We start from the raw sequence: 25,114 nt of genomic DNA on the forward strand, positions 1-25,114 counted from the left end.
TTTCAAGCTTATTACATTATAGTGTATTACACATTTTAATTTATTTTTCAAAACTAATTAATTAATTTAAAATGTGCTAATTTGTCTATTCTAATACTTAAAATGTGGAACAACCTCTGGATATGGTCTATAATCTCTTTTTTTGTCATACATTAACAGTTGAGAGCATATGAGTTTATAAATAATGTTGCTTAGTTCATGATAATCATAATTAGTTTGAGTGTTTTAGCGTTTACTAGTGTGTTGTTATATTTCCTGATTGTCCAGTGTGCCATGAACGCAGCGCGGCGCTCCGCTGCCATATTGTTGTTGTATTTTCGGGGCAGCGGCGGTCGGAGTTTCCAGCTGCGGTCGCTGTCTGCGGACTCAGCGGTCTCTGAGGGGGGAGGCACTGCTTTACTGACATTATCTGGAATACAACTGAGCTTCAAGTCACTGTCGAAGTTATCGCACTACGAGAGGAGCCGTCGGGTATGTAGTTTCTCTGATTTAAAAGTTGGTGTTGTAGCTAAAGCTCACTCCGTGTGTTGGTGTTCGTGCTACTTTTTCCCATTCATGCTAACAGACGCTAGCTGGTTAAAGTTAGCGCAGTAAAAGCTCTTCTTTAGACTTTCCCTGAAGGTTTACACTTTGAGTTAAAGGTGGATGGTAGATGGAGCTGTGTGGTGCCAAAAAAACTAGTTTGCAAAGTTGAGTTAGCTTCGGCACAAGTAGCAACAAATTAGTTTTTGGATGCTAACTTCTGAGCTAGCTCGGCTAACGAACGCTGCCAACTGACACCAAACTTGGGCGATAACTTAAAAAGTCGTTAAAGAAACTTTAAATAATTGTACTGGCAGTAAGTGTGACTATACAAAGGAGACATAATGTGCATCTCTTGTTGTCTTGAGTGGGAGAAAGTCATTGTGGTTTTATTTATTTATGGCAGGACTGTAAACGCACCATTAATCAAGTATAATAGCTTATATTAGCTTGATGTAGGATTTAATAACAAGTGCTTTTCAAAGTAGTACAAAGTTATCTAAAAGTGTGTGAGTGTACTCCCACCACACACACCTCTGTGCACAGGTAACCTTTCATTTGTCAGATGTCCTTGTGGAAGTGAATGTGAACCTGCTTTGCTGGTGAAACTTTGTTCCACCACAAAAAGGGAAGTTTTCCTTTCCTTGACTCTCAGGTTTGTGTAAATCTTCTCACGTTGCTCCTCATGACCTCATGCCACGGTTACGGTTCTGACCTGGCGTTAAGCTTATTATCCATTTACATCCAATAAGGAATTTCTAATCTTTTGCACTTTTGTTTGTAGATGTGCTGAGAAACTTTGACTTCCTGCTGCAAGTGTTCCTCCACCGAGGTCCCCAACACTCAGCCAGTGAGGGGTTATAAAGTTGTGTTAACTTATTAACACTCAGCCAGTGAGGTGTTATAAAGTTGTGTTAACTTTATTAACACTCAGCCAGTGAGGTGTTATAAAGTTGTGTTAACTTTATTAACACTCAGCCAGTGAGTGTTAATAAAGTTGTGTTAACTTTATTAACACTCAGCCAGTGAGGGGTTATAAAGTTGTGTTAACTTTATTAACACTCAGCCAGTGAGGTGTTATAAAGTTGTGTTAACTTTATTAACACTCAGCCAGTGAGTGTTAATAAAGTTGTGTTAACTTATTAACACTCAGCCAGTGAGGGGTTATAAAGTTGTGTTAACTTTATTAACACTCAGCCAGTGAGGGGTTATAAAGTTGTGTTAACTTTATTAACACTCAGCCAGTGAGTGTTAATAAAGTTGTGTTAACTTTATTAACACTCAGCCAGTGAGGGGTTATAAAGTTGTGTTAACTTTATTAACACTCAGCCAGTGAGGGGTTATAAAGTTGTGTTAACTGAATGTATTCTTGTTTCTTGCTTTGTTGAATGCAGCTGTGATGCAAGAAACATTTAGTCTGACCGTAGTGTCGTCATAATGATTCTTTTCTTGTAGATTCATTTCGTGACTAAATCACTGATTAATTGATTCCTCGTTTGATATATTAAAAACTGGCTTTCGCAATTCTGAAGTTTTCAAAAGTCTTCGTTTGTCCAACACACAAACATTTTACAGTTAATATGATTTTAGAACAACAGAAAGCAGCAAATCTTCTCATTTTGACAAACTGGAAAACATAATTTTCATACTTTAATGTGAGATTTTATAATGATTACATCAGAAGTTCTTCTGTGGAGTAGACACAAGAAAATATACAAACTTAATCATATTTAGTATAGTGCTGATGATAAAAATAATAACATGTTTGTCGTAAAACTCAGCAATTTGCACCCATTTTGAATGATACTGAGCCGTACTTAAGGAAAACAAATGGTTTAAACCATGGCTTTTAGTCTCGTGTACCTAAAGAACCAACAGGAAACCTCCGGGCACTTTCCAGATTAAATGACAACACAGGTTCTCGGATTAATCAGCTGTTGGATGAGTTTCCTACTGGAAAGTCAGTGAGCAGAGTCTTCTTCCTCGTCTTCGTGTGTTTAGCGTTGTTAAACTAGTTCTGCCAGAGCTAAAGAGGGTGAGGCCGAGGGAAATTAAAAACCTGACAGGTAATCACCCCCCCTCCCTCTGTCCCTCCCTTTAACTCTGCAAGCACAGGATGTCTGGTCTGGTTTCCTGCGTAATCCTGCACATAATCCAAGATGTCTCTGTTTATAAATGGATGCAGATTAGAAGCATAAGAAGGAGCAGGTTACCTCCTCTTTGACACGCCAGGTAGTTCACAGGTAAACAAACAGATTAGGGAGCGCTTGATTTGATGCACACTTATTATGGAGCGCAGGGGCAAGTTTTATGAGGACATACTCTAGCCCCCTTTGTCTATTACCATCTCGCAATCAGCTTTAAATGATTGTATTTTATTTATAATAGTATATTATTTAACTCTCCTTAATATAATTGTTATTTCTGTGATTTTTTTTGATGATTATGATCTATCATAGAAATAATTAGGGGAGCTAAATAATAGTATATTATTAATTTTTCTTACATGAATACAACTGCTTTTGTATTTGAGGCAGACATTATGGCATGTTTTTAATTTGAACTTGTGTATGAAGAAAAGGAGTCAATAAATAAAAAGCATAAGGAGAGCAGGTAACTTCCTGAACAGAAAAGGGAGCGCTTTATTTGATGCACTAGAGCTGGCGTGCTGGGTTTTGTGGATACATCATTGGTGCAGTTTTGGAGAAAACGTAGGTTATTTAATAGTTAATGTTCTATTATGAACGTACAATTGCATTACAACGCCATGAACACAAAGCTTTGTGTATGAGATCAGTGCATCTGTAATTTCCATACATCCTAAGGATTGGCTGTTTTATCTGGTAAGTGTTACCGTAAAGGAGGGAGATGTAGTCAGAGATATGGGGGGTTTAGTCAGGACATAAGAAGGCTCTTCTGTGGGTTTTGTTGTAAACTAAAATATCGACACGGATGCACAAGCACGAGGCTGTGGTTTCTGTAAAAGGGCAAACCAGAGACTTCAACGTTAGGCTACTTAAGATGTACTTTCTCCTACAGGAGTAAACACTAAACACTATAAACTGCAGTGGGGATTGTACCTGGTACAATAAACGGATGGTAAATGTACCGTAATTTCCGGACTATAAGCCGCGACTTTTTCCCCATTTTTCGACCCTGCGTCTTATATAACGGAGCGGCTAATCTATGGATTTTTACAGCTAACGGCCACTAGGGGAATTCCTAAATCTATGGATTTTACAGGTTACAGTCCACCGGATGCCGGAAAAGAGCGCGCAAAAGTAAAAGTGGAACCGCGAGTGGTACGAGAGACAGACGGACATTACGAGAGCGAGACAGTTTGTGAGACACCCTCATTACGCGTTCAGTGAGAGAGAGGAGAGTGGCTGACGAAGCCACCCTGAGCCTGTTCGTTTCCGACACTGAAGATGAGGACTTTGGTGGTTTTAGTACGCAGGAAGAATATTAAGAAGATTAATGAATCCCCTCTGTGCACGAACCCTTACATATGGTAATTAAATATTAAAAAACCTGCGGCTTATATATGTACACATCAGTCAATTTAGCTTCTGCGGCTTATAGTCCGAAAATGACGGTAGACATTACTGTGTCTCGGGATGCACAATATTGGATATTTTACAACTCATTTTGGTCGATATCTTTATACACATATCCCGACACACATTCAGGGCTAAATAAGAAAACTACTTCAACTTAGCTTGCATGTAAATATATTTTTTTACGTAACATCTGTGTCGGTCACATGGGAGGAAATGTATATGATAATGAGCATCCTGTAACTACATCAACTAAACTTTAACTGCAAAGTGCAATAATACGAACACATTAATGTTGGACGGCTACACGTTAAAGACAATTTAACAGAGAGCAAACTGAAAACTCTAAATGATTAAACAATCGGATTTAACTACAGTCCTTTGTACCCATCCTTACATGGTCCTTCACAAATATAATTATTATTATTATTAGTTATTCATCGCAGCTCTAAACAAGCTCTCAGTTATCATCATGCAGTTTAATGCTTTGAATATCATTTTGATAACCAAACAATAACGTGTATTTACGACACTGATAGGGCAGTGAAGAGACGGACAGTAGTGTGTACCGTCTACTTTCAACATCTACACTTCTCATTTTCATATCTGGCCACACGCCGTTACTCTACACTTTAACACTTGTTTCATAGTAAGTCAGAGTTTCACTTCTCTGTTTGCCATGTGGCCTCTGCAGAGTGTTTCTCTGTCACCGGCCTCAAAACTAATCCCAAGGTAAACGCTGAGGAAGAAGAAACAGGACAAACCTGTCTAGCGTCTGCGCTGATTATTTAGAAATGCATACGCAAAGGACAAAGGAGCCAATATACATTTCTATGTAGCTGCTGCATTTCTTTCGTAGCTCTGAAGTGTACGTTTTTAAAGGTCTTGAATGTGATTTTTAAGATTACAAGCCATAAAAAGTCCTATTTTTAGGATTTATGAGATGATGCCTAAATATAAAATAAGTTTGGCTCATTTTAAAGTCTTTATGTTTGGCCCGGTTCTGCTCTCGCTACTTTCCCTAAAGGTAAAGTACCGTGAACAGATAATATGGACGATGCTAAGCTAACAGACCCAGGGGTCTTCGAGGAAGAAGCAAAGTCTTATCTGTGTTTGGTAATCGCTTGAATCTGGACAGAACAGTCAATGTCGAACATGCGACCGCTTCAGCAAGCGATCACTTGTGATGGATTGATAAACGGCTGTACAGGTAAAGGCACCAAACAGACGTCAGAGAACTTGTGGCAGCAGAGCCGACTGTCGCGTCGCCTCACGTCTCCTGCACCTTGGCCAAAAAGTCGCATTTAACCCTTTTAACACCTAAGCCTAAAAAGCCTCAACATTTTCGCCTGGACTTTTTTGCTTATTTTGACTATAAAAAGGTCAGAAAATGTCCTGTGAGTAAGTGATTTTGCCCATTTTCCAACAACACCTGGACCTTTCCATATCTGGCAGTCATTTACAATTTATTGCATGTTATGAGAGTGTAATAACAGTTTAAAATGAAGAGACACACAAGAGGAATTTGAGTTTAGTGGTTTAGTGAACAAAAAACACAGCAAATGTACATGAATAAGAGATTTAACATGTTACATTTGAAGTTTGAAATGTATACAACTATATCCAGTAAAAGTTTTGAGTCTTTTACTCTTACATCTGCAAAAACAGGCCATAAAATGGAAAATATGTCCAGGCGTTTTTCCCCACACAGGGTAATTCTCTCCTCTCTGAGTGTCCCTTCACATGCAGAGGTCTTGGTGGTACTGCCAGTGACTGTTCCTGTTGCTCCTGTTTTCTCTGGGTCACTCACATGAAGATTAGATCAAATGGCCATGAACAGTCTGGGGACATGACAGTGGCAGGGAATGACACATGGAAAATGGTTTGCTTACACCAAAAGTTGCTCATCTTTCTGCAGGTCCAAAACTGACATGTACAGCAACATGCCTGTGGACTTCTTCATTTCTTCTGGAGTTATTTCAGTCCAGACGCGCACATTTACGCATATAAAGTACAATTACACACCTAGTACAACCTTACAGACTTGGTACACTGTTCTAAACAAGTCACAACGCAATACAAGTGTTGATTTACATACCGTCTTGCTTCCATTTTAATTCAATCCGCTGTTTTCCGGCTCTATTTCTCGTGTGTGTGTGTGTGTGTGTGTGTGTGTGTGTGTGTGTGTGTGTGTGTGTGTGTGTGTGTGTGTGTGTGTGTGTGTGTGTGTGTGTGTGTGTGTGTGTGTGTGTGTGTGTGTGTGTGTGTGTGTGTGTGTGTGTGTGTGTGTGTGTGTGTGTTCGCTCGCTCAGAACGAAGGCGCTGTTTCGCGGGCTTCCAGAGGGCCGTAAGTGAAGTTACCGTAATGAGTCTCAGCTTTCAGAAACCGGTGAAATATTTTCGATTGCGCAAACTTTGACATAATTACGGTAATCCAAGGTTTTGCTTGCAAAATGTGTCGTCGCCGACACGTTCGGTGTTAAAGGGTTAAAGACACAGTGCGTTCTGCAACTGCGTGAGAGGAAATAACTCACTACCAGCAGGCGGCGGTAGATTTATGACTGTAACTATACAAGCCGTGGTTATGATGCACACATTAAAAACAACGCAGCGTTTGCCGACCTTTTGAATCGGAAGAGATGAAGATGTAGAGAGACTCCGTGTGTTCCCCTCTTCACTTTAGCCCTTTGTTTGTTTTCGCTAAAGTTGCGTGCTGTGTCCAAAAAGTGGCGCCGGTGCGGAAAACCGCAGAAACTAGGCCGTCTAATAACGGGCCTGGTGTGTCGGGACCTTAAGAGGGAAAGTACATTTGATTTTGGGGTGAACTGAAGTAGAAGTTCTCTGTATGTGTGAGATGCAGGCAGGTTGATTGTAAGTATTTGTGCACTCTGAGGATGGACTTTTATTCCTATAAAGACAATCGGCAGAAGGAAACACTCAAGTGTTTTATTTATGTTTTAGACTTAAGTCCAGACAGTTATCTGTTCTAGTGAGATAACCTTTGATCCATGAAGCTGCAGATGGTTCAAAGCCATAACAATGAATTCAATTATAAATACAATTTTGTCAATTTCACTAACAACTTTACCAACAGGAAGTGATAAATGCAGATTAAAGTAAATCAAAGAGGAAGGCGAAGGAAATTAGATAACAAAGTATGTTTCAGCCAGTCGTGTCTCCTGAAATGTAGTGACAGGAAATGCCATCGCACACACGAGTACACACACCGTCTAAAATTAGTTTAAATTACAGCACTGAGCTCAGGACTGAAAGATTAATCTGCCATGTGTCAGTTATTAAAGTTGAAAGTCCCAAACAGAAAAGTGCTCTTGAAAAAAGCCCTGAAATCTAACGTTTAATGTTATAATAACTTTTAAAGTAAAGAATGAAAATAAAAACGGGGATGGTCACAACTAATGTTAAATAAAATGCAATTTCACTTTTAAAAATGTAGTTAATCAAATTAAAAACAAATCTGAATTATTGAAATGATTAAGGATTCGTGAAATTGCAATCATTTATACCAATCGTGCAATTGTTCTGGTGATCGGTCGTTAATCTCAGTCGTACTTGGAGACCAGTGTCGTTGATGAGTGTCGGCTGCGTATGAAAGTTATCGAATCATTTATTCAGCTTTTCTTCTTGCACTATTTCGGTTTGATTGGACGGCAGCAGCTCGTTAGTCGCCTGCTGCTCCTCCGAAGAGGATCTGTTTCTACAATCAGCACAGAAGTAAAAATAAAGATTTAGTAAAAGTATTAAAGCCTGGAGGTTTTAGTGATTCACAGAATCCTTAATATGAAGACGTGTATGATTTTAGTACAAACTGAATAAGCTGCAGTTTCACCAATGATCAGTTGGTTCTTTAATCGTCTGCTCTATAAAATAATCAGAATGTAACGTCTTTATTTTCCAACGGTTCAAAACCCACGAATATTAAATTCACTGTAAAGCAAAACTAAGAAAAGCAGCAAAATGTTCCGTTTGAAAACCTTTTGCCTAAAAACAAATGACATAAATGATTAATTGACTACAAATATAAATATGAATCTTCTGTCGCTCAGCGGGTCTTTGCAGATATTGAATAAACCTGTTACTGAAATATAGATCCAGATTAATGAGATTTATTTTTACTGATTTTATATAACACGCACTCCCAATACACGTACAACCGGCTGTAAGTTATAATATAGCTAATAATATAAATGATAGATCCTAGTATATCAACAGGTGTTATGCATCTTATCCATATTTAAATATATCTTTAGACTGCCAGAAGGTTTATCATCTCTTCTGTATGGCAACACGTGCACGCTCACGTTAGCCTGTATTAGCTTAGCTGTACTCACTGTCATGCTTTTATTGTGAAGCACTTTGGAAGTCTTCTTTGTGGGTTATAAATGAATCTTAACTTTCCTGTATTGACCTGAGAATGAAGCGTGGACTTAATACGCACACGCATGCACAGTGTTTATAGGACTATAAATCAGATTAAAAGGCTGCACCGACTGTTTTATGTTTATATATACAAAGAATCTATTGACAATTCAAATGTCAACGTTATGAATGAAGCGTCAAACCATTTGCTTGCCCTGTCAGATTAAATAAGCAATTTGAAGTCCATACTGGATATCTGGTGCCATCGTTCTTATATTCTGACATTGTGGCTGTAGCTTCCTCTCAGTTATGCGTTACCTGTAGGACTGACTTCGTAGCCTCTGGTTGTTTTCTCTGCTGATTTGAATAGGAGTGGGTGAGCTTGAGGGATATAGTGATTTAAAAAACATTTTTCATGGTGCACGCAGAAACGCCCTGAATTAACCCTAAAGGGACGGAAAATGTCAAACGAAAAGCCAGAACTGCAGTCGTAGCTTTGTGCTACCTGTTGGGTTTATTTGCATTGGACGAGCTCAAAGGTCGACCTGCTGCTCACATGAGCCCAGAAGAACCAGGGAAACGTTCGGAGCACATTCCTCAGAACTCCATCCTGTCAGTCACGGTTTTGTTTTGTACACACTGAGCTCCGAGCTGTTCCACTTCAGCTCGTCTGTGTGCTGACCAGCCCAGGAACATGCAGCAGAGTTATTATGATGTTTGGATCTGTGTTTTGAGATGAAGTCTTCACTAACGTGTGTAGATTCTTAAACTGAACTCTATTTATGATCCTCCACAAACCAAAAGATCCCACACAGCCGCTCTTTCTACTGTTCCCAAGGTCGGCACAAAAGCCTTTGGGGATCCTGCTTTTAGCCGCTACGCCTCAAACAAATATGTAACAAGCTTCCTTTAAACTTTAGACTTTCTGACTCTTTATCATAGATTATAACTACAAGATGACTTATTTTCATTTTTATGTGATGGAAATACTCATTTTCTCCTTTCCTTGTGTGGTTTTTAAACGTGTGTTTTTGTTTTTGCTGCTGAATTATAAAGCACTTTGTTTTATTTGCCATAACTTTGACATGGATTTATGAGGTATCCTCAAAAACCTCATTGATGGACTTTGGACGCCTGGATATCAGCGTATTCTACTGTCGGGCTGCAGCTAACCATTATTAATGAATCGTGGTTTGACTATAAAATGTCAGATAAATGTCAGGTTTAAGTTGTTTTGTCCAACCATTAGTCCCAAAACCCAAACATGTGCAGTGTACTGTTGTATATGGTGTACATGTTTTTATAGAGCAGCTAATTTGTTATATTTTTGCTTGATAGGATCATTGATTTAATAATCAATTAAGTCTAATTGTCTCTAGGACTCACTTTAAACGTATCAAAACAGAGATTCTGCTGCAGCCTAATGACCTCTGCCAGACTACATCTTCAGTTTACTCAAACATACTTTCACCAAGATAAAACTAACAGGCAGGTTTTAATCACTTCATGGATTATTATCCAACTTGGAAACGATCGAGCAGTCCGGGTCACATGACAGGAACACTGTGCACTGACGAGCAGAGTAATTAGTTTCTGGGTTTAAGTGGTTCTTAAGGTGTGTATTGATGCATCTCTCACTCTTCATTGGCTTCTGCACCAGTTCATCTTTAGACCTTTAGTTAATATACGTGGTCCGGCTGCCACGGTGCAGTCTATGTCCGGGAAACAATCTCTGTGGTTACCGCTGGTGTTTAGGCATCTGATGGATTGCACCAAGTCATTCTTCTTGCGCGTTTGAACTTGTACTTGACTAATCCGTTAGCTATATTGCCTGGCTCGTACTCTGAATCAGTTTGAACCTGTATAAGTGATTAAACCCTCCGGCTGCTCACAGTGGAGGCAGAAGTGGCTTCAGGAATTAGTGATTTCCTGCACAGGCTCCAGCTTTCCCAGGCTAAACGGGCATTTCCTCCCAAATCAATGCTTTGGACTTTAACGATGATAAAGTGTCCAGAGAGCTTTTATTTTGGCACCACAGCCCGAACTATAACCGCTGCAGCTGCAGTTTCCCAGAGCTAATGTTTGAAAGGATCTTCAGTCACCTGAGGCGGCCATTGTTGTGCTGACCTGGCTTTGATTTGGTCGTGAAGATTTAGATGTTCTGTTCCTCCTGCAGCCTTAGAAACGCTGAAACAGAAATGGATGTTACAACTTTAGTTCGTATTATACGAGGGCTGAAAGGTTTAGTTGACTAAATGAGGAAGCTACTGATAATTGTTTTGATAATTCATTTGTAGTTTGGGAGTTTCTTGATAAATAACTTTGAAACATTCTCTGGTTCCAGGTTCACATGTGCTGCTTTTCTTTTTTTAATATCATTGTAAATTGAATAACTTTAAACAAACCATTCAAAGACGTCTCTTTGAACTGATGCCGTGCATTTTTCTTATTTTTCTACACTAAATGATTATTTATTGATTTCTTTTTCCTCTAAGAGCTCTTGAGTGTTTATGTGATTGGACGCGGTTGTGATGAGCTGAGGAAACTGTTTTCACTGTTGCTGCATATCAGAGGAGCGTCTGGTATGGGGGGGGGGAACGCTTCTGTCATCCGGAAAGAGTTTTTGTTATCAGCAGCTTCTAAACATCGGAGTTAAAGGGAATGACCGCAGTTATGATTCCATAGTTCACAGGGGGTGTCCTAGATGAGCAACCTTTAGCCTTATTAAAATTCATGTTTATGTGAAAGTTGATCCAAAGTCTTATACGTATAAGACTTAAACATTGGTGATTAGAGGACTAATTGGTCGATTTGGTCTCATTCAGCTTTAGTTTTCTTTAGTCGATCTTATTTCCAAGACGATTTAGAGTGGAGCTTCTTCAGGATCAAGCACAGCCCTAAAAGACTGGCTGTGAAATGTTTGTAGTTTTCTCATTGATGGACTTCGGCAGCTGGTCGACTTCAGTTCAGTCATTTTTAGTGTTTTCTAGTGAAGCAACAACAATGTCTTTATCCTGGATTGATATATAAATATCGTGTCAATAAAAAGTGTGTGTGTGTGTGTGTGAATAAATCCACGATCGGTTGCAGATTCAACTAATCGATGAATCATTACATAATAAATGTGTAAAGAAAAAGGCACATTATCACGTCTTAATTATTGGTTACGGTCTTTTTTTAAATAATTAATATCAGTTATTTAAGTTTCATTATCTTCTACTCCCAGAAGCATCTTCTGCTTCTTACATAATTGACTCTCGGTGAATGTAAATGTGTTTCTACAGGAAGTCTTTTCTCTGGAGAGTAAAACGTTGTAAACACTCCCCGTCTCCTACAGAAGCTTCTTCTGCACCAAAACATTCCTGTTGCAGCTACATGTACAGTCAGTGCTGGACAGTAACCAAGGGTATTTACTCAAGTGCTGAAGTACACATTTTAGGTACTTGTAATTTTAAGTGTTTTAAACACTTAATCTTCATTTAAAAAAAATAAAAAATAGCATGTTATGTATTTATTAATGCAAAATCCAAATCGCAAGAGGCTCAATGTATTTTGGTGCTGCTGAGATGTCCCGGACTACATGGTAAACAATATATATATTTTAACTTTTAAGTATATTTTGATGCTAATTTGCAGGACTTTCACTTGTAACAGAGTATTTCTACACGGTTGTATCTCTACTTTTACTCACCACTATGAAAGGCACATTGTTGGTTCGGTTATTGGATATCTGCTCGCGTCTGCATGACCTCTCCAGTGAGTTATTATCTGGACGTGCTCCTGCTTGAAGCTTTGGATCCTCTAATTGAACCTTTCCTTCAGGTTATAGTTATGAAATGCAAAGTAGTCATATGACGTGATGTTTAATTTAAGATGCGATCCCATCAGAGTGGGAAATTACCACCAGACTCCAGAAACTGCAAATTAAAATGCTGCATGAAGGCTTACTGTCGGTTAATCACTGTTTAACAAAGGAAATGTAAATGAATCTGAAACCGGATAGATGATAAGAACTGTTATCTCTAAGTGACCAAAGTGCACTGACACAGAACGACTGCTGCAAACTAATCAACACTGAATACAGTGCTTGTAATTCTTAATGGTAGAACTAATACTGAGCGTCATGCAAGTGCAATTAACTTCTGGTTTCAGTCTGAACCACGATTTGTGTTGCTCGAGCTGCAACGATTCGTGGATCCACAGACAAATAAAGCAAAAAACATTCTGTTTTCAGCCCCGCAAATATTGAGATTTCATGCTTTTCACTGTTTTACTGACATTAAACATTAAACTGAATATCTTTTGGGTTTATGACAAACCAAGACATTTAAAGACATCACTTTGGACTTTGTTCACTATTTTCTGACATCTCTATAGACCGTGCGTGCGTGCGTGCGTGCGTGCGTGCGTGCGTGCGTGCGTGCTGACAGGATGTTGTTGACACCTCACTCACTCTGGGGAAGACCTCTTTTTATCCACGCTGCCATTGAAGCTGTGGGGAGTAAGAGTCTCCTGCAGCCTTTTTTCAGCTCACTGGATGTTTCAGTTTATACAATTCCTCCCTGCGATCTTTAAAATGTAACCCGCAGAGCACGTTTTCTTGATCATAAATTCAGCTCTTAGGAACGGCAGTTTACTTAAGAGGTCTTTGGAGGTCCGTTCATCTCTGAGGAAATGTTCTCGTATTCAAATCAGAGATTACATTGGTGGGAAGATAAAAATCTTCTGTGTGTTTATCTCCCAGTTGGCTACAGAATGTTTTATTGTTGGCGCAGGAGCTAAAATAAGTATTTTTTATATAAATGAGTTTGAAGCACGTACGTTTGTGGGATTACTGTGACTTCTGCTTTGTTCTAAGGACATAGCTGCGTCAGGTGTTTGTGTCTTCACGGGGATTAAGTCTAATTCTCCTCGATTGGGTCTTTTATGCACGTCTGGTTCAGGGAGGTTTTCACAATATAATTTACGAAGAAGAAAGAAACTCTGCAGTATGCATGATGTGTAAAGCTCATGCAGACTTGTCTACGTAGACTCACGGTTGCAAAGTGGATCATCTCAGATATAAACACAGAAACATTACCAAAGAGAGGGCAGACACAGTGAGACTGCCTCAGTATCTGCCCTCATGTCACCCCCTCAGGATAAATGGGTGTCCTTGTTGTTTGCGGCTTCTGTTTTCAGCCCAGAGAAACGCTTTCTGTCTTCACTCCCAGTCTTTGTCATCCTCACTCTCTCCCTTTTAGCTCCTGACTCATCGCTTCCCTTTCTTCGCAGTGTGGCATCGCAAGAGTTGAAAACCCTACGTCCTCTTTTTCTTTATAGGCAGTAGCTGGTTTATGCTTTATGTTAACCCAGAAACTGGGACTGCAGCCAAATGTATTTTAGAGACCTAAAAAAAAGGCCAACCTAAAAACAATATCAGTTTAAGTGTACGATTTATTTAGAATATTTTCTCTGCTTTACCGTCAGACAGCGCTTTCCAACAGGGAACTGAAGTCGTTAGCTATGCTTTCGTCAAAGCCACCAGACTCCATTGACAAGAACAGTAAGTTTACTTAAGAGTTGCTGTTCTAACGCTACCTTGATTGGTTAGTTAGTTTGTGTTATTGTGAGACTTTGGTGAATCCAGACTAACCCTTTCAAAAACACAGAAGTCAAGTCAATAACCCAAAGTCTCACAAGAACACAAACTAACCAACCGACCGAGGCAACAGTAGAACAGCAACCTCAGAGTTCTGCGAGGTAAAATTACTGTTTTTGTCAAAGGAGTCTGGTGGCTTTGTCGGGGGCGGCTTTTTCATTTTTTTTGGGGGGGGGGGGGGGGGTTCAATGCCAGCAGTAAATGACCGGACCTTGTAAACTGAGCGAGAGGACAGCGCTCCTAATGAATAAATCATTGGACTCATCTAAAGCCGCGGCTGTTCCTGTAACCCAAGGTAGCACAGCCCGTCGCCCACAAACTCCTGATGAGCATTCGCTCATTTACCCATGTGCAAAAATAGTCTTTTCATTTTCTGCGTTTCCCTCTTATTTACTATGCAGCACGTCCTTATCAAATGCATGATGGAGTCAGGGATGTACTTTGTGGCACTTGCTGGATTAAAGCAGCTGAATACCTGCTGCATAAAAACACTAATGCATGAGACGGGCTGCGTTTGAGCTTTTAAATCAGCGCACACTGAGAAAATACATTTCATCCTAACATTGTCTATATACTCCATAACCTCTTTAGAAGGGAGTCATCTTTAAGTGCCTTTTCAAGCAATATTGAATTTGAAATAGCACCTTAGACTTTTATTTTCTGACATTTTGTAGATGAAACAAATAATTTTAATCAAAAACATAATGTCTTACGTTTTGTGGAATTTCATTTGACATAAAATATGTCTAAAATAGAAACTGTATTCAGTCAGTACACTTCCCCTCATTTAATTCCAATAAATTGATTTGAAATCTTCTCTATTCTGCCGCTCTGATTACTGGCTACTTAAATACAGATACAATAAATAAAACCATAACGTAGTGTTTGACAGTCCACAACAGAAATGTGCTTGTTAATGTTACCCCAACAGAGTCGACTGTCTTTAATATCAAAAGAAGAGTTGTATAATAAATACAAATATAATCAGTATTTTTACAGATCTTTTGGAGAAAAACGCTGATTTTGATAAAACATTAAAAGATTTATTTATTTGTTCTATAAAATTACTTTATCTTACTGAGTAATCTTTATTAATGTAATCCTGGTCTGTTAAAGTATGTGTACAGTCTTTAAAGTCATTTCTAAAAGTAATTTGAAGGCCAATCTCTTGTCAATATTGGAAATCCAATAACATCTATTCAACAATATTTATATAATTTGTTTTCCAGCTGTGAACATGGAACCAGCCTATATTACTAAAACACCTGTACGTGCTGCAGACTCCCAGATGCCGTCAGAGGTTCGTCAGCAGACTTCCCACATTCATCCCTCTGGAATTATTTCATTCCTCCAGTAAAGCGTGGCGGCCTGCAGAAATCGATTACGTGCCACCTCAGTCCACATGCGTTGCATATAGAATCAGAGATCACAAACGAGTCGCAATGAGCGTACCACCCGTGTTGTTTTGTTGACATCATCCCAGTGGACCGTATTATCGCAGGAAGTCAGAAGGAAACTGATATTTTCAATAAAAGGGACGTTTCATATTTTAAATTTAATATATTTAAGTTTTGAATCAAATCAAATTTATTTGTACAGCCCAATATCACAAATTATACATTTGTCTCAGTGTTTACAGACTGTACAGGATACAACACCCTCTGTCCTTAGACCCTCTGTCCTTAGACCCTCTGCCCTTAGACCCTCTGTCCTCAGACCCTCTGCCCTTAGACCCTCTGCCCTTAGACCCTCTGTCCTCAGACCCTCTGCCCTTAGACCCTCTGCCCTTACACCCTCTGTCCTTAGACCCTCTGTCCTTAGACCCTCTGTCCTTAGACCCTCTGTCCTTACACCCTCTGTCCTTAGACCCTCTGTCCTTAGACCCTCTGTCCTTAGACCCTCTGTCCTTACACCCTCTGTCCTTACACCCTCTGTCCTTAGACCCTCTGTCTTTAGACCCTCTGTCTTTAGACCCTCTGCCCTTAGACCCTCTGTCCTCAGACCCTCTGTCCTCAGACCCTCTGTCCTCAGACTCTCTGTCCTTAGACTCTCTGTCCTTAGACCCTCTGTCCTTAGACCCTCTGTCTTTAGACCCTCTGTCCTTAGACCCTCGCATTGCACAAGGAAAAACTTCCTAAAAGAAACCCCATAATTAAAGGGGAAACATGTAAGAAACCTCAGGGAGAGACTGAGGAGGGATCCCTCTCCCAGGACGGACAGACGTGCAATAGATGTCGTGTGTACAGGATAAACAACATAGTACAAATACAACATTTGACAGAAATGATGTTGTGTTGAAAAAGATAAAGTTTGGATGAATCCAGGAAAATGTCAATAAGGCTTCCCGGTGTCCAGCAGGACCAGGGCAGCAGGCGCAGCCACGATTCATGATCCTGACGTAAACTTTATCAGTGGCAACCTGCCACATGAGAGACAGACACTCCGGGGATGATGCCCCGGATGATGAGTTAGTAACATACATTTACATAAATGCATACAGATAGAGAGGGAGAAGAAGAGAGAGGGAGGGGAGGAGAGAGGAAGAGAAGGAAGAGAGCAGGGAGGTGTCCCCCGGCAGTCTAAGCCTATAGCAGCATAACTAGGGGCTGATCCAGGGCAAGCCTGAGCCAGCCCTAACTATAAGCTTTATCAAAAAGGAAAGTCTTTAGCCTGCTCTTAAATGTGGAGAGTGTGTCTGCCTCCCGAACACAAACTGGAAGCTGGTTCCACTGGAGAGGAGCTTGATAGCTGAAGGCTCTGGCTCCCATTGTACTCTTAGAGACTCTAGGAACCACAAGTAACCCTGCAGTCTGGGAGCGTAATGCTCTAGTTGGTTTATAAGGTACTATGAGATTGAACTGTTTGTTGGACAATACAAGCAATTTAAAGACATCGTCTTTGCACATTTCTTGGACCTTTTCATTAATTAAAGAGTAATTAATTAATTAAATAACTGAAGAAGTAATCAGCCAATTAATTCATAATTAAAAGTAATTGTTAGTTGCAGTCTTCAGTCACCAGCGGGGTTGAAAGGTGTGTTTTCTTTTGTAGAAAAAAAAAAGAAGACAGGAACTATAAAAACTTTGTTTTGTATTGTTTCAAAGCGTTTTTTTGTAAACTTAGTTCATCTAGTTATAACTTATATTGGCCTAATCGACTGATTTTGCAGCAGATTTCTCTATTTTTCTTCCCGTCTTTGCTGAAACATTTGTCAAAGCAAAGAAAGCTCAGTTGTATTTTCGCTGCATTTCCCGTGCGTTTCATCCCACTCTGTCTCTTTGATTACTGGGTCGGGAGCCTGCAGCCTGTATTTATGCCGCTCTCTCTCCGGAGCCTTTACTCTTCGTGCCCTCATCTGTCTGCTGGTGGGAGCTGGTTGGCCAGCTGCCTGAATGGTGGGCAACGAGCCCCCGCTGACGGGGTTAGCATGCCAGCAGCCTCTCTGTCCTCTCCAGGGATGTCAGGAGCAGCTCCCTGGGTTATTAATGTGCAGATCACTGGGGAGCCCGGTCCAGCCTGCACTGGCATCTGCTGGCTAATTTGGCATTGTTTCTAAACTCTGGTTTATTTTGAAAAGCAAGAAACCAAGGATTCAAAAATCACTTTGTTTTCACGCGGGACAGTTTACAGTAGTTCAGTTCTGGGGTTTGTTTACCCACAAAAGATAAGATAATTTCCTGTTGAACAAAATAAATGTTAGCAGCACTATATGAAAAGTAACATCAGCTGTTTGCTTTTAAAATAATGTCCTCTTATGATTATTAACAACTCTATACAAGTAGGTGTGTGTGCCAGCGCAGTCAGATTCCTGTTATCTTCCCACCAATTTAATATCTGATTTGAATACCAGAACATTTCCTCAGAGATGAACGGACCCCCGAAGACCTCTTGTGAGAAATAAGTAAACTGCCGTTCCTAAGAGCTGAATTTATGACCAAGAAAACGGGCTTAACCAACCAGATATGGACATGTGCTGATCGGCGGGTTACATTTTCACACACACACACACACACACACACACACACGTCAGTCACCCTCCCCCAGTGCAAAAAACTAAATGATGAGCTGTTGTTGACATTTCGTCAGAATCAGGGATGTCAGGAAGTTAAACGGCTCATAATTCGCTCTAATATGTATTTTATATGCTGTGAAAACATCTCCTTCAAACAACTGTAAACTTGAATATGTTTCTTGCCAAAGCCAACATTTCACAAGATAACATTTGAACACATCATGATACTTTCTCTTTGCCCAACACTCATTCTTACTGAATAGAGCCTGAACGCACCTTACTGCAAGTCAATAGCACCTCCTATGCCGGTCGCTAACAGCTAACGTTAACCAGCTGCACAGATTTTAGCCAGAGGAGTTGATTTGTAATATTTTAGGCTCTTGTTGTGGTGTTATTTATATTTTGAGGGATCTGTAAAATAATAAGCTTCACATCAACAATTAAAAGTTGTAAAACGAACATTATACTGTGTACATCATCACTTTCTGAGGTCACAACTCTGTGCTTGACCCTCACATTCCCATCATCGGTGACCTTTCACCTCCTGCGTTGCTTACTGTAAGAAAAGCTGCCTTTGAGCCGTGCTGCGCTGCCATCAGGTTCACGGCACAGAAGAGGGACCTCCTGGTGTCTTATAATTACATTCTTTATTTACAAAGAACACACACGTCCACTGAGAGCAGCTCGGTTCCTGTTTTCAGACTATTCCTGTTAAAAACTATCAAAATGAAAGTATAAAAAAAGCTTGATAATTGTCCACGTTCTTCTTTCCAATCATCCAGTGCTGGGTTCCTCAGCAGTAACTCGTTATAAATGTGTAAAAAGAAAATGTTCGATTTAATCTTATTTCTATAACTTTGACTGATTTCTAGTTTCTACAACATAATAGATAAAAATCTTTTTTCTCAAACGTTGCTCTCTCTCTGTTTGTCCTCCAGGTGAGGTGAAGATGGTGGACCGGCTTGCGAACAGCGAGGCCAACTCCAAGAGGATTGCGGTGGTGGAGGGCTGCTTTGGCGCAGCGGGCCAACCGCTGGCCATCCCCGGCCGTGTGCTGATTGGCGAGGGCGTCCTCACCAAACTCTGCCGCAAGAAGCCCAAGGCGCGGCAGTTCTTCCTCTTCAACGACATCCTGGTCTACGGCAACATCGTCATCCAGAAGAAGAAGTACAACAAGCAGCACATCATCCCGCTGGAGAGTGTCACCATCGACACGGTGCCGGACGAAGGCGACCTGCGCAACGGCTGGCTCATCAAGACGCCCACCAAGTCCTTCGCCGTCTACGCCGCCACCGCCACGGAGAAGTCTGAGTGGATGAACCACATAGGGAAGTGTGTGGGAGACTTGCTGCAGAAGAGCGGGAAGGCCCCGACGGGAGAGCATGCCGCCGTGTGGATCCCCGACTCGGAGGCGACGGTGTGCATGCGCTGCCAGAAGGTGAAGTTCACGCCGGTTAGCCGCCGCCACCACTGCAGGAAGTGCGGCTACGTGGTGTGCGGGCCGTGCTCTGAGAAGAAGTACCTCCTGCCCAGCCAGTCGTCCAAACCCGTTCGCGTGTGCGAGTACTGCTTCGTGCAGCTGACGTCGGGAGGGCCGCGCTCAGACTCCATCACCCGGCTGGGGTCAAAGTTCAACAACCTGTCGGACGATGACGACGAAGACGACAGCAGCGACTGAGGAGCGAACTTCCTCCCGACGAACCACCTCGTCCCCACGTCGAGGAGGAAATACTTATTTCTTTGCTCCCAGATGAAGAATCGTGCTCCACCTCCGAGGATTCATTCATTCACCTCAAACCAAAATATTTTTCTCTTTTTCCTCTAATTCCAGCCGGGATAAATATTTTCCTGAACAGTGATTTAAACAATGAAACGTGGAATTAGCAGAACTCTGGGGGAAAACTGACTTTTCATCACTTCCACTTTTTGCTCTTGATTAGGCTGCGATTAGTCACTACAGAACACGATGGTGCTAATGAGAAGCATTCCTCCTCTAAGTTAATTTCATCTAAGAAGCTTCCTTTTTCCAGTTGTTTTTCCTTTTTAATTGTATGTCCATGAACTACACAAGGTGATTGCTTGTCATTTCTGCAGGGAAAAGCAAATGTTTGGTCTCTAACCTTTGATGTCCTCTGTCCTTCAGGTTTTGCACCAAACGGGGCTCTTTTGTAATAGAAGTTTGGTGTTTTCTGCGCTATTTTGTAAATTTGAGATCCCTTTTTTATCAATAACAAAATGTAGATATTACGCTAAACCCAGAGCTTTTCTAGTTGACCTAAATGTAGTTGCTTCTGACAAATCAGCGCGAGTGATGTTCTCTGCAAACACACACAGTTTTCTCAGCAGTCGTCCCTCAAAAACTAACTCTACCTTTTGCCTTTGCCGTCACGTAGTGCCTTGTAGAAAATTGCGCTCGGCCTTCAGAAAGAAAAAAGGGTTATTTGTTAATGAATCCACGCAGCAAATAAACAGGGACTTCATGACAGTTTGACTCTGAAACACATTACACGGGGGGGAGTAGTTCTGAAGCGCAGGAACCAGATGCAGTTCCGTGTAGACTTTTCCTGGAAAATTCGCTTTTTCCTGCAAGACAATTGAAAGACTTGAAACATCCAGGAACCTCTGACTCTGTTAGTATATGTACGAGTTGTTTAAAAGCCAGGCAATGGTTTTAGTATTGAGCTGCATAAAAATGTTTTCCACTATGTGAATTTAACATAATTCTGCTTCATTCCATATTTGTTGGCGTTTAGCTTTTCAGAAAACAACATCTTCACAGTTGTATAACGGCAATAACACAGCAGACGCTTTGAATATAAAACTAAATAACATTGGGTACAGCCCTAGTTAGTGGGAAGTGTAACTGAGCTCGTCACGTACTCCCCAACTCTGAACACAAACGAATGATTAAAACGCGTCAGATATTCTGAATCAGGGTTATTGTGGCCGCACGCTGAATTCCTGTAGTGGAAGAACCCGAACCGTGTAGAAGTTCCTTCCTCTTGGATGAGACTTCTCTACAAAGTTTGTTTGATGCATTAAATATTGGCTGTAATTTAATTTCTGGATTTACAAAACTGTGATCAGGATACAAAATGATGTAATGCGTCACAGAGAGCTACGACGGCGTATCGGTGGGGGGGGGGGGGGGGATATCTTTCTCGCAGATATAAGACTTTATATCCAGGAATAAATTCAAGTTTTGTTTATCGCAAATTTGTGAGTTATTTTTTCTTTATTTACCACTTCAATCTCAGAGAATATTGTAAATGTAGAAGTTTATTTCCCCTGAATATTACCCCCTCCCTCTGCTCCCTAAGTATTATTAGTTTGACCTACAATGACCCTGATACGCCGTCGTAGAGCAGCAGTGGATTTCTTTTGTTCAACACTTGGCTGATGCTTCCAGTGAATGAAATGCAATAATCAGGAAGTGTTGGAGCCTGCGCGTGTTTCTCTCGTCTTGCATCATGAGGCTGTAAGTCTCGTTCAGTAGTTCACTTGCTTTGCTTTTGCTGGAAAGAAACATTCGGCGCGTCGTCTTCCTGCCAGTGGCTCTTCCCTGTGCTTCTGAGGACACAAAACAAACGCACCCCCCTGCTCAACTCTTGTGTAACCTCACAGGAACTTTCCCTCCACTGTCTGCCAACACCCGCTAACATGGCCGTCCTTCCCTTCCGTATGTTTTGCCTTTACTTTTTCACAGCGTCTAATCACCTAAATCATGTGATCTGTCGCTGAACCAGGAACTGAAAAGGCCTCTAAGAAAAACTTCCCGGTGCTCCTGTGAAGAGTTTCATTCCTGATAAAGAGGCAAACTGAAAATGAAACACGTATGACTTCTCACATTTTTGTAACGTGAGGAATATAACAGTTTTTAAAGGGCAATAATTTGGAGCCAAAACCTTTTAAAATAAATTAGCAAATTATTAATTTAGTTCGACTCCTTTTTTTATTTGTGTGATTTTCTCTGCAGAAATTTATATTTTAAAGTTTCTCCTCATTGGAGGTCCAATCAGCTGGGATCGTCAGTTCTGCTGCAAATGATATTCAGTGTAATCGTGTCAAGAGGTCGTCGTCGTTGTTGTTGTTCCGCTGCATGTCTCGGGCTGTGGTAACAATACTCCAGTGTTTCCTATTACACCGGACATTTTACAGGAAAAGATATTAGACTGTGTGTGTGTGTGTGTGTGTGTGTGTGTGTGTGTGTGTGCGCACCTTCAAGTTTACAGATTGACATTATTAGGTTCCCTGTTAACATGGTTCTAAATCTGAAATATTGCTAAATAGTTTTATATGAAGCGATAAAATAGATTTATTGTGAAGCCCTCGTGCGGAGCAGCAGTAATGTGAGGGAGTACATGCCGTGTAGACAAATGCAAACCCTGCGTAGTTATGTGGGCGTAGAAGGAAACGGACTCTGTGTTGCGTCAAACATCTCTGCACATGAGAAAACGCTTCTCCTCTGCAGGCAGCTCGTCTCTTGCACCTGAGCCGACTCTGATCCTGTGGTGTCTCCTCTTCGTCACCACGGGAGGAAAATGAGTGTTTTCAGGCAGATCGAGAGTGAACTGTGAACACGGCTGCTTGTTAAGCTGCCAGTGCTCTCGCTCCGGTTGGGTTTGTTTTGCACGAGGCCTGGCGGAGAGGTGCACGTTGTGTGAAGCCCTCCGTTAGAACCGAGCAGCTTCAGGAACAGAGTAGATGCTGGAATGAAACTCTTCAGAGGTGGACTGTAACATATAAGTGACATCAAACATCATTCTCTTCACACGTCTGCGTCAGAACAGGGAGAAGAATGGGATCGTTTTCTTTGTCTTTTACAGATTTAATGTTAATGTTGCTGCAGTCAAACAACCGGAGATGATTTAGAGAACGTGACATGTTGACGATCACTAACCAGCTTTTAGAAAAGTCGCTGTGGCCGGTTTGCTTTGCACGTAACAAAGTTGGCACATTGACTTTGATCCAGGTGGAGTAGTTACTTCAACGCTGGAGTCCTTAAAACAAATCTTCATGTTTTTAATCCTGTTTTTTTGTTTGTACATTTGTACAGATTTGTTTTGGGTTTATTCTTTGTTGTACAGTTCGGATCCGTTCTGAAATGACGCTGTTGCGCGTCTCCCTCCTCCCGTCTGTCACATCTCAGCAGCATCTGCAGCCTTTTCAAAACGTCAAGTAAACAAGAGATCCTGGCTTCTGTAAAGCAGGAGGTGAGAGAAACCTGATCTCCTGGAGAAATCACAGCTAGTCTGCAGGACGGGGTACGCGTCTGCAGGACGGGGTACGCCGTACCGCGTCTGCAGGACGGGGTACGCCGTACCGCGTCTGCAGGACGGGGTACGCCGTACCGCGTCTGCAGGACGGGGTACCGCGTCTGCAGGACGGGGCGCAGAGAGGGGAAACCATTTGAAGTCTGACTAAGTGGATTCTACTCAGGATGTCCCGATACCAGAAATGTGGTAGTCTGCAACTATTGTTTTCATTATCGATTGTTTTCTAGATGAATCATTCGGTCAATAAAATGTCCTCAATGTCCAAAACTCAAATATATTCACTTTAATATGATTAATACCGGTAAAAGCAGGAAATCTCTGAAAACAGCATCAACATTTTAATCAGTCTGCATCGTCCAGCGGTTTGTTCGGACACAATGTGATCGAAATGTTTCGGATCTGATTTCAAGGCTTTTGATTACATTAACAGAAACTCTAATGTAGTGGCTTTAATTTAAATTGTCATTTTGAATTGTTTCCTTTTTTTCAAATAGCTGATCAGGTGACTGATGATCAAAACGTTAAGCTTCCTTTAAACGCTCAGCGTTGATCTTTAAACGTCCATTTTAACGTGTTTATTTCTGTCGCTGATGTCTCTTTGTTTTTACTCATCAAGACTCTGCTGCATTGATCCTCATCAACTCGTTAAGTTTTAGAAGATATTTTAAAATTAATACATCGTTAATTAAATTTGGAATTTCTCTGAGATACGAACTCGTTACAAGTTTGTCATTATAGTGAAAAGTTTCTCACTGTTAGAAATAAGCTTCTGTAGTTTTGTCCCTGCTTTAATTTCCTTGCGGTAAATGTGACGGGATGATGAGGATCGATGAAATTAAACTTTCTGAAAACAACAGTGTGATTGGCTTTAACTCAAAGTCTGTGAGAGGATTAGTCCTGAAAAGCTCCAGAATAAAGTTTGCACATGGACTCACAATGTGAGATTGATGGGACTTTGACTTCAATCAAAGCTGCAGATTCTGAGATTTGTTGGGGAGACTAACAAAGGAGACGTGTTGCGACTGGCTGAAAGAGATCATTTTGTTTTATTTGGTTTTTGTTGTCTCGTGGATTTTGTTCTTTCTGTTGCCGTTTGTCATTTTTGGTGTTTTTTTTCTTTCTTCGTTTCATTTTAATACCTTTTTTTTTTAAAAAGCTTAATAATAATAATAATAATAAAGGGCTTCAATCAGAATGTAACCCAGCATATCATTGTTCCTTCAGAAATCTTTAAGTATATATTATATATAAATAATGTATTGTCTAAAGCTGGACTTCTGTCTTGTGTTGTCTTTATTCAGATTTTTTTATAAGCAAATAAATCGCTTGATTATTAAACCAGATTTTGCTCAAATCAAACACTTTTAAGAGTTGTTTTCATTTAAAAGTGTCTCAAATTGACAACAAACAAAAGTGACAGCTCTGCAGCCGATGGGTGTCGATGCTGCTGATCCGGGTAGAGATGAGAATTAACTGGTTTTATCTTCCAAATGTGGTAACTCCTGTCTGACTGCAACTAACAATTATTTTCAAAAGCTCAAGTGTGTTGAAGGTGCTCCTCAGTAGGGAACATACAAGTTAAAAAGCCTTTAGTACCTACGGAACTTGACAAGAGAAAGAACACACACACGCACACACGATGAAATCAATGCCCTGGTGACCTAGTTCTCTGTATAATAAATACTCCACCGTCCCTCCAGTCCAGTAGGTGGCGATAGTGCGCCTATAG

The 25,114-nt window shown here is 40.8% G+C and overlaps 1 protein-coding gene across 1 annotated transcript; it reads left to right on the plus strand.

Moving 5' to 3' along the window:
• The first annotated feature begins 306 nt into the window (after positions 1-306).
• Positions 307-24,659, plus strand: plekhf2 (pleckstrin homology domain containing, family F (with FYVE domain) member 2). The gene is made up of 2 exons (XM_029451880.1): positions 307-471; positions 19,048-24,659. Exon 2 carries the CDS (start codon positions 19,059-19,061, stop codon positions 19,785-19,787), a length of 729 nt encoding a protein of 242 aa, XP_029307740.1. The 5' UTR covers positions 307-471; positions 19,048-19,058; the 3' UTR covers positions 19,788-24,659.
• Positions 24,660-25,114: the final 455 nt, after the last annotated feature.

Source organism: Cottoperca gobio, chromosome 16 (genome assembly GCF_900634415.1).
Source record: "Cottoperca gobio chromosome 16, fCotGob3.1, whole genome shotgun sequence".
NCBI lineage: Eukaryota > Metazoa > Chordata > Actinopteri > Perciformes > Bovichtidae > Cottoperca > Cottoperca gobio.

What these genes read in the sequence shown, in the direction of transcription:
- plekhf2 (XM_029451880.1), top strand. Translation starts at nt 19,059, where the DNA reads ATGGTGGACCGGCTTGCGAACAGCGAGGCCAACTCCAAGAGGATTGCG.